Source organism: Sardina pilchardus, chromosome 10 (genome assembly GCF_963854185.1).
Source record: "Sardina pilchardus chromosome 10, fSarPil1.1, whole genome shotgun sequence".
Classification (NCBI taxonomy): Eukaryota; Metazoa; Chordata; class Actinopteri; order Clupeiformes; family Clupeidae; genus Sardina; species Sardina pilchardus.
The window spans coordinates 16,088,637-16,098,636 of record NC_085003.1 but is presented as its reverse complement, the minus strand read 5'-3'; the positions used below and the strand labels follow the sequence as shown (position 1 = coordinate 16,098,636).

The 10,000-nt window shown below is 47.3% G+C and overlaps 1 protein-coding gene across 1 annotated transcript in view; it reads left to right on the top strand.

The window, feature by feature from the left end:
• elapor2a (endosome-lysosome associated apoptosis and autophagy regulator family member 2a) overlaps positions 1-10,000 on the top strand; it is a 34,564-nt gene that overhangs the window by 16,276 nt on the left and 8,288 nt on the right. Inside the window, exons 7-16 of the mRNA XM_062547350.1 lie at positions 1,580-1,732; positions 2,915-3,003; positions 3,223-3,403; positions 4,008-4,136; positions 4,905-4,995; positions 5,847-5,949; positions 6,441-6,578; positions 6,854-7,111; positions 8,371-8,544; positions 8,868-9,060. Coding sequence (XP_062403334.1) covers positions 1,580-1,732; positions 2,915-3,003; positions 3,223-3,403; positions 4,008-4,136; positions 4,905-4,995; positions 5,847-5,949; positions 6,441-6,578; positions 6,854-7,111; positions 8,371-8,544; positions 8,868-9,060 — 1,509 coding nt within the window. The remainder of the gene's footprint in view (positions 1-1,579; positions 1,733-2,914; positions 3,004-3,222; positions 3,404-4,007; positions 4,137-4,904; positions 4,996-5,846; positions 5,950-6,440; positions 6,579-6,853; positions 7,112-8,370; positions 8,545-8,867; positions 9,061-10,000) is intronic.

The following is a 10,000-nucleotide window of genomic DNA, read 5'->3' as shown; positions in this document are numbered from 1 at the left end:
ATTGGATCTGTCCAAAGCCACTCAGATCTGCCATAACCATTCGTTAACGTTTGGTTGTGACGTATGTCATGCTCAAACTAGCGCATGACCTCAACGTCATCATTGTCAGCTACAGTACTCCCTCTGTTCGCTGATTGGACCTGCACATTTTTGTCTTGCGAATATACCGCAGACCCAGACGATGTCGAGAAGGGAAATAAAAATTGAGCAGAAATACGTAGGCAGAGCCAGGCTAGTCCAACCCCTGTATGTGTATTTCTATTGATAAACAGTGTTGTGCACGTTCACACTCTTCAGTAACTAGTTCAAAGTTCAGTTCACACACGTGCAAAGTGAACTGTTCACGTTCATAGTTCACCATTTTTAATTTTGAACTAGTTCAAATTCAGTTCGTTTGAATGAAAATCTGTTTCTGACGGAATATAGGCTACAGCCACCTGTTGTTCTCATCTAATTGAGAATGTCCGTAAATTGGGCTTTATTTCGCTGGGCAGATACATTTCTTTTAGGTCTATGGCAGATACCGACGCCTAATAAATGCGGCCGCGCATTTATTAATAATTAATAATAAATGCGTCAGCTGTGCATGCCTGACGGCAGAAGAGTGTAGTTTTTACACCGGGGGTATGGAGGAGGCTGACTTGCTGCATTACCTTACCAGATGGATCAGTGACATACTGTAGGGCTCTTTGAACACGTTATGCATCCCTCTATCATCACTGACAAGTGCAGAATCTTTCCGCGATTGCATTCATATTGGCCTAGCAGCGGTTCTGTGTACAATGCATCATGCGTAACGTGATCATGGGTAATGTAGTAAGGTAGTGCAAAGCTGTAGTTTAGGAGTGGCGCCCGTGGGCAGTGAGTGTGACAACGACATACTGTTTCTGAATTGCCAGCAGATAGTGTCACTCGACTTCTCATGACAAAATAAATTTTGTAACATTTAATTGGACATCAACAGTGACGTTCGTCGTTCATTTCCCAAAATCTGAGCGAATTCATGTTCAAATTCATTATTTACAAATGTGTTGCGTTCAGTTCAGCGTTCACAGAAAAATGAGCGTGTTCAATGAACACGTTCTTTTGAACTAGTTCATGCACAACACTGTTGATAAATAAGGGTCATTTTTAAAAAAAATACTTTCCTATCATCTTGACTTGCAAATGAAGTCATCAACTCTTCCCTTGGGAGGCTCCCAGATGTTCAATGTCATATTGTAGTTGATGGGTTTCTTTCACTCTGTGTCTGTAAGCTTGTCTGTATCTCTTCATCAGACCTCCTCTTCCCTTTCAAAGCCTTTCATTCACTAAGGCTCCCTTCATCCCCTGTCTGTTTCTTTATCTGTCTTGGTTCTCCTCCTCTCTCTCTCTATCATGCAATGTCATCTCTCTCTCTCTCTCTCTCTCTCTCTCATGTAATCTTATCTCTCTCTCTCTCTCTCTCTCATGTAATCTTATCTCTCTCTCTCTCTCTCTCACTCTCTCGCTCTCTCTCTCTCTCTCTCTCTCTCTCATGTAATCTTATCTCTCTCTCTCGCTCTCTCTCTCTCTGTCTCTCCTCCTCGGTGTCTCTCAGGAGTGGCCTACACGTCCGAGTGTTTCCCGTGTAAGCCGGGCACGTTCAGCCATGAGCCGGGGTCCTCCTCCTGCGAGCCCTGCCCTAGAGACACCTACTCGGGCCACGGGGCCAGCTCCTGCACCTCCTGCAACCAGGACACACACTACTCCTGTGAGCACACACACACCACACACACACACACACACACACACACACCACACACACACACACACACACACACACACACTACTTCTGTGAGCAAACCCACCACACACACATGCACACACACTGCATAAATAATCAATTATTGTGCTTATTTACTCTGGCGTACTGTTTACTGACATATCATAACTCAGTCAGTCACTCACTCAGCCACTGTTTTTCTTTCTGTCTTTCCTCTCTCTCTCTCTCACACACACACACACACACACACACACACACACTCTCTTCCTCTCTCCCGCACTCACTGTTCCGCCCTCTAGTCTATTCTATTCCTTGTTGGAAAGACAGGTGGAGGATTCTGCAGCGATGTGAGCCTGTGCAGCTCTGCTAGATGTGGGTTATTTTGGGTGATATGCTCATCTGTGTAGAATTGCTTGTGTTGGGGGGAGCCTGTGCAGCTCTGCTAGATGTGAGTTATTTGGGGTGATATGCTCTCCTCATCTGTGTAGAATTGCTTGTGTTGGGTTGGGGGGTTTGAGGCTCTGTGCAGCTCTGCTAGATGTGGGTTACTTGGGGTGATCTGCTCATCTGTGTAGAATTGCCTGTGTTGTGTTGGGGGGAGCCTGTGCAGCTCTGCTACAGTAGATGTGGGTTATTTGGGGTGATATGCTCATCTGTGCATAATTGCCTGTGTTGGGTTGGGGGGTTTGAGGCTCTGTGCAGCGGGCGGTGCAGCACTGCAGCATTGTGGCGTATCAGAGAGGAGAGAGAGCGCAGATCGCACTGATGCTGGCCTACTTAACTAAACATCAGCATAAAGTCCCCCTCCCCATATACTCTGCTTTTAGATCAACTCACTTCTCTTCACTTCACACACACACACACACACACATACATTTTCTCTCTCTCTCGCTCTCCCCCCACACACATACTGTACACACACACACACACTCTCTCTCACTCTCTCAAACACACACACACACACACACACTATCTCTCTTTCTCTCTCTCACATGCACTCTTCTCTTTCTATCTCTCTGTCTTTCTCTCTCTTGGCTGTGTTGGCTATGTGCAAAACCATAGGCTGCCCTTCAAAAAATAAACTCTTGAAGACTCATGCTGTGAAACGAAAGAATAAGTATTATGTATTAATGGATGGTGTGTGTGTGTGTGTGTGTGTTTCTGTTTCAGCGGAGGGCTCAGCAGTGTGTAAGGCCAAGCCTCCCTGCTCAAAGAAGGACTACTTTCAGATTCACACTGCATGTGACAGCGAGGGCAAGGTGTGTCTCCTCTACACACTCCTCCTACCTGTCACAGTAACATTACAGTTTAATGTGCCAATTAATTTAAAAAGCTTCGTAATGTTTTAATGATTTAACACATGGATTATCCATGTTTTTATTGGCGGTGCAAGCTCTCACATATTTACTGTCAGATTCTTATGGGTGTGTTCTTACCATTACGCTCTGGTGAATGTTTCTATTGACGTTCTTGTCTAGACTCAAATCATCTACAAGTGGATCGAGCCCAAGATCTGCCTGGATGATGTGAAGGGTGCAGTGACACTGCCCCCTTCAGGCGAACGCAAGCCCTGCCCCCCCTGCAACCCTGGTTTCTATAACAACGACACAGCCACCTGCTCCCCCTGCCCCCAGGGAACGTATTCTGAAGGGAGCAAAGGTGACCTCCAGCAAGCCATCGCTTCATTAAGGCTCAACACCTGTTTTGTGGTTTTTTGTTTTGCACGTTCACTACATTTTGACAGCCAGATGTAATTGTCCTGTTGTAGTTATTTACACCGATGTCTTAGTGCTGCTCCTGCTTCACATCAAAAGCACATAGTCAGTTTCATGATGAAATACGGTGTCCTGTATTTTGTAGTAGGCAGTTATTGTCCTATGCTGCATATATGATATGTACAGTATATGAATATTTCATGTTGAAATTCTTCTGTTATGTAATTATGTTTACAAAGTGACTCAGAGCTTTCTCAAGTGCTCCACCTACTGAACCAATACAGACAGTAGTGCCCACAGAGCACCTACAGCCAATGGTGTCATGAGTAAACATGGCCCTGATTATAAACAGTGTGCATCTGACTAGACGTGGGCTAACATGCTGTGACTCGCTCTCTGAATCAAATGCATCAAATGTCCTCTCCTCTGTTCCTTTTTCATCTTTTTGCCTCATTCCCTCTTCCTTCTTCCTCTCTCCTTCTTCCTTCCATCCTTCCTGTCCGTCCATCCCTCTGATTCTCCTCCTCGTCCTCCTCCTTTGCCCACAGAGTGCCAGTCGTGCCCAGCTGGCACGGAGCCGGTCCTGGGCTACGAGTACAAGTGGTGGAATGTGCTGCCCGCCAACATGAAGACCTCCTGCTTCAACGTGGGAAATAACAAGTGCGACGGCATGAACGGTGAGTAGTGGCGCAGTGGCGCGGCGTGGAGGCTAGAGGGCGCTGTTGGCTCATGGATGCCACGCGTGAGGGATGGGCAGTGTGGATCAGGGACGTGGGGATGGATGATGTGCTGCAGGCAGGGCATCAACACATGGATCACACAGAACCGTGCGGATGCATCGCTGATCTTCCACTGACAGTGAGGAGGCAGAGATGAGTGACCACATCATGAGGACACAGAGAGAGATAAATAGATAGATAGATAGATAGATAGATAGAGATAAATAGAAAGAGAGAGAGAGAAACAGAGAGACTGAAAGGAAGGGCAGAGCTGAGTATTGTATGGTATGAAGTGTGTGTAGGACTGTGTACTTTAGGTGAATGTGTAGAGATTTTGTAACAGACTGGACCATTTGAATCTGGTGTCCCTGGCTCCTTCTGAAAGTAGTCATTGTGTGTTACTTCATTGTGAGTGTACATGTTTTTGTCTGAGTCTCACTGTGTATATGTGTATGTGTGTGTGTGTGTGTGTGTGTGTGTGTGTGTGTGTGTGTGTGTGTGTGTGTGTGTGTGAGTATGTATTCTGAAGTATAATTCAGAGAGTACAAATGATAGCCATGGAGAGGCTCTGAGGGGGATGTATTTTCTCACACTCTCTCTGTCTGCCCCTCTCTCCGTCTAACACCCACACACACAGACAAAAAAATTAACACACAGTTCCAGTCTGCATGGATTTTTGTGTTTACTAATGCATTCTCTCCCTCTCTCTCTCTCTCTCTCTCTCAGGCTGGGAGGTAGCAGGGGACCACATTCGCAGTGGAACGGGTGGCTCTGATAATGACTACCTCATTCTCAACCTGCGCGTCCCTGGCTTCAAGTAAGTCCAGTCCGCCTCCGAGCACCTCACTCTGGCATTCTGGGAAATTAGCGCTAGAGCCCTGGAGCACTCTGGAATGTTCTGTGCCCAATTTCCCCTCTCTCTCTCACTCACTCAAAAAAAAAAGAATGCACATCAGCATGTCCTGGAGTTTTCACACTCCTGTGAGACGTGTAGCACCGCGGGCTCTGACACACACGCACACACACACACACACACACACACACACACACACACACACACACACACACACACACACACACACACACACACACTGTAGCACCGCGGGCCCTGACACAGGTCTTGACATTTCCTGGTGGTGGCATGCCTGTGAAACGTTGTAATTGCCCACATCTCAAACGGCTGCACCGGACTCACCCCCACGGCCGGCCAGATCCGCACCTGTGGCCCTGAGGATTAATGGTGGCATTTAAACACTGACATGTTTTTGAGGTGGAGCATTTTGCTCTGACACTCCATCAACGTAGGCCCACTATGAGTTGCTACATTTGTCCGTGTATTAGAAGTGGAGAATGATATTGCTTTTGAGTATGTGTTATGAATAGCTACTTTGTATTCTGCCTGCGAATCACTGTGGCACTGTAGAATTGTGCGTTTAAATTGATAAGTGTGTTTGCTGTAGCCAACTAGTACTTTGAGTATAGCAAGGACTCCCATCATGTGGTGCGTATTCACACTAAGGTGTGGGACTGCTGCTGTCATTATTTCATGTTGCCCTCTTGCATTTATCAGTGACTTGCATTTAATCTCGGTTGTCATGATGACTGTGTCCAGTTCTTCTGGGTGGTGATGCTGTGGTAATCTAATCTAATCTGCTCCGTACCCCTCAGGCTCCCGACATCAGCCATCGGCAGCACGGGCAACGAGTTCGGCCGCATCACCTTCGTCTTTGAGACCATCTGCTCGGCAGACTGCGAGCTCTACTTCATGATGGTGAGAGAGTGCTGAAGCATGGGACAATGCCAAGGTGGATGCTGTGTGTGTTTGTGTGTGTGGGTGCGCATGCGTGAGTGAGTGTGTGTGTGTGTGTGTGTGTGTGTGTGTGTGCACGTACAAGTGTGTGTGTGTTTGGAGGCTACTCTACCACACAAGCCATTGTTCATAAGAAGACAGTGCAGCGATATGGTGTTAGTGTTTTATCTATTATCTTTAGTATGTCTATTAATTATAATACCAAACAATTTTAATGTGCTTCGCTCATGCAGTAGGGAACTCGAACGTTAAAGCTTATGCGCTCTTGACTTATGAAGTAATTGGATTGATTTCGGTTCCAACAGCGATGATACATAGTATTTATCCATTGACTTTTGCAGGGTTTGTATGCGTGTTTTCATCTCAGTCAGCGATCGATAAGGACTAAGCCATTTTGTGAGTTGTGTAGAGAGATATAGGGCTGAAACAAATTGTTCTGTTGTTCTGTGTAGGATGTAAACAGGAAAAGCACCAACGTGGTGGAATCCTGGGAAGGCAGCAAGGACAAGCAGTCCTACACACACATCATGAACGTCAACGCCTCCGTGTCCTACACCTGGGCTTTCCAAAGAACCAATCAGGCTACAGATGTGAGTACACACACACACACACGCACACACACACACACATGCACACACACACACACACACACACACACACACACACACAGAGAGAGACACCACATACATACACACACACACACACACACACACACACATACACACACATAAACAAAGCTAAACACCATCTTATACACATCTTGATGGTTTGTGTGTTATTTCTCCCAGAGCACACTAGCACAGGCACCCTGATGCATAGAACATTCTCTGTGTTTCCGTCTGTCTCCTCCCCTCCCCTGTCCCAGGCGCGGCAGTACGGTAACGACATGGTGAAGATCTACTCCATCACGGTGACCAATGCGCTGGACGGCGTCTCGTCCGCGTGCCGCGCCTGTGCGCTGGTGTCCCAGCGGTCGGGCTCCTCCTGCGTGCCCTGCCCCGCCGGGCACTACGTCGACACCAACCGCTGCCAGGAGTGCCCGCCAAACACCTACCTCGCCGGGCACCACATCTACGGCCCAGAGGCCTGCCTGCCCTGTGGCCCTGGCAGCAAGAGCAACAAGGTGCACATGGACTCGGTTTTACCTTTAGCCTTCTGTCTTTTTCATGGTCCCTCACTTTCTTTTATCTCCCACAGTTGTTTTTAACTTGTTATATATATATACTGTATATATATATATATACATACTGTATATACAGTATATATATATGCATTCTTTACCTCTGTTTTTCCCGACATGGATGGATGTTTTCCCTCTAGCCCTCTGTCTTTTTTCTCATGATCCCTCATTTTTTTTTTATCTCCCACAATTGTTTTGTTTAGCTTTAAGGTACATTTTTTACCTCTGTTTTTCAAAAAGAATGAATGTTATAAATCACAATTATTCCTTGTCCACCATTGGGACACTGTCAGAGCTGTGAGATGGACAGTGGCAGTGGGCATTAGTCAGTGTGTGAGCACAAAGAGGCTCTGAGGAGAGCGTCCAGACTGGTTTAGTGCAGGATGGACAGAGACAGGTCCGCTGTCCGCTCCGCTGCCGTGTCTAGACATGATGACATCAGCCTGCTTGAGCTATACTGGCCAGCTCCCTCCTCTGTCTTGCTGACCTCCCATGTAGCATGTGCACATTGTGTGTTTCTATGTGTGTGTGTCTGTGTGTGTGTGTGTGTGTGTGTGGGTGTGTGTGTGGGTGTAGATGTGTGATGCTGTTTGAGTGTGAACATGTGTGTGTGTGTGTGCGTGTGTGTGTGTATGTGTGTGCGTGTGTGTGTGTGTGTGTATGTGTGTGTGTGTGTGCGTGGTATGTTTGTGTGTGTGTGTGTGTGTGTCTGCAGCACTGAGCTCCCTCTGTCTCTGCTGTCTCTGGTCCGTTGGCACCAGTCAGAAAAGGCAGCGCTCCCCTGCAGAGCTGGGTTCCGTTCAGGACTGACTCCTGTTAGGGCGAGAGACACTGTCGCCACAGGCCTGTCCCGGCCAGGACTCACACAGGACAATGCTGCCCGGAGACATCCTCTATTTCTGAAAGCACCTCTGACACAGAAATAATACCAGTTGTTAGCTGTGTTTTTAAAAACAGGATATTGGTAAATGTACAGTGCTGTATGTGTCTATACATTCTGTCTGAATCTTCTCTCTCTCTCTCAGTCTCTCTTTCTCTCTCTCTAAAATTCAAATTCAAAGTTGCTTTATTAGCATTGACTATATGAGAACAGTGTTGCCAAAGTCAGTGTTGATAAAAGCATACGATAACATACTCTTTCTCTCTCTCTCTCTCTCCCTGTCTCTCTCTCTCTCTCTTGTCTCTTTCTCTCTGTGTTCCAGGAGCACAGTGTGTGTTACAGTGATTGCTCGTTCTCCCACGTGGAGCAGAACAAGACGTTTGTGTACGACTTCAGTGCTCTGAACACCGTGGGCTCCATTATGAACGGGCCCAGCTTCACCTCCAAAGGGACCAAGTACTTCCACCAGTTCAACATCAGCCTCTGTGGAGCTGAGGTACACAACTACTAATACACATTCATATTAATCACAACTGTGCTGCCATTTATTCTAGACTGTTCTCACCGTCAAGCATTCACATCCACACAAACATGTCCACCCACACACACTCACACACACACACACACACACACACACACACACACACGCACACACACACACACTCTATCAGGAATATATCACTGTGTGTACAGGTTTGATTAAATGTGTGCTTATGTGTGTGATTCCCCCCGTCTTGTCTAAAAATACACAGCGGAACTAATGTAGACCAGGTCATTTGTTAAATGTTGAATTTACATTCTTTGTTCTCTGTGCTTCAGGGCCAGAGGGCTGCTGTCTGCACGGATAATGTCACCGATCTGTCCAATAAGGAATCACAGAGCGGGGAAGCTGCTGAACTGGCCAGTGCAGTTGAGTCCTTCATCTGTCAATCAACCATAATCCCAGCAGATGGGCGGGGCTTCAGGACAGCACTCTCGTCCCAGTCCATCAGCCTTGCCGACATCTTCTTAGGTGAGCCAAGTGTGATTTAATACAATAATATATGTCACTTAAGTAAATCGAATACCACTAAAGATTAGGCAACAACTCTTTACTGGGATATCAGTCCATCTGTAGACAGTCTATAGAAGACCATTAGAGCCTAGTGTGAGCAAAGATGGTTGTAGCTGTCCTATAATGATGTAATAGCAACTGCCGTGGTAGAGTTCTGCTCAAGCCGCAGGATGTTTTGTGTAAATCCATAAAGCACAAAGCCAGGATGATTCAGGCAGAAATTGGAGCGCATCGCTCTTTGGTGTGTAGTCTATGGAGACGGAGGAGCCGGGAGCCTGCGAGGTGTTTGCCATCTTCTCACGTTACACAGAGACATGAGCAGCCCTCCACACTAGAGCCTAATCCCCTCTCCGTGCGAGGCGCTGTGCTGTGCCTCCACCTTGCTGGAGTTGGCCCGTGGTGTGTGATGCGCTACACAACAGTGGCAGCGGCCCTGGCGACGCTGTAGAGCCGCTCCTCAGCGATCCCGCTCGACTCCTTCACTCTTCCTCTCTGTATGAGTCATCGCCCTTCCTCCTCCTCCTCCTTCTCCTCCCCCTCTCGCTCCTCTCTTCTCTCCTCTCCTCCCTCTTCCCTCCCCTGTTCCCCTGCAGTAAGGCCCATGGGGGGGAGAGGTGGGTGGATGGGGTAAACCAGTTGCTCAGAGGCATTTCCATGCAAGCCGATGGAGCTTTTGTATGTGTGTGTGTGTGTGTGTGTGCACACGTATTGTGTGCCATTTCAAGCTGCCTAATTTCATTTTCTGACTTCAGATTCACACAATCTGAATCGTCACAAAAAACGGCAGACTTGGAGTTGCCCCCAGGAGTGGTTTGGTGTCGGGCGAGAGCGGCTTTCATTAAGCAAAAGAGAAGCATCTCAAATGATGCACCTCTTCCTGCGTCATGAGCGCATAGCA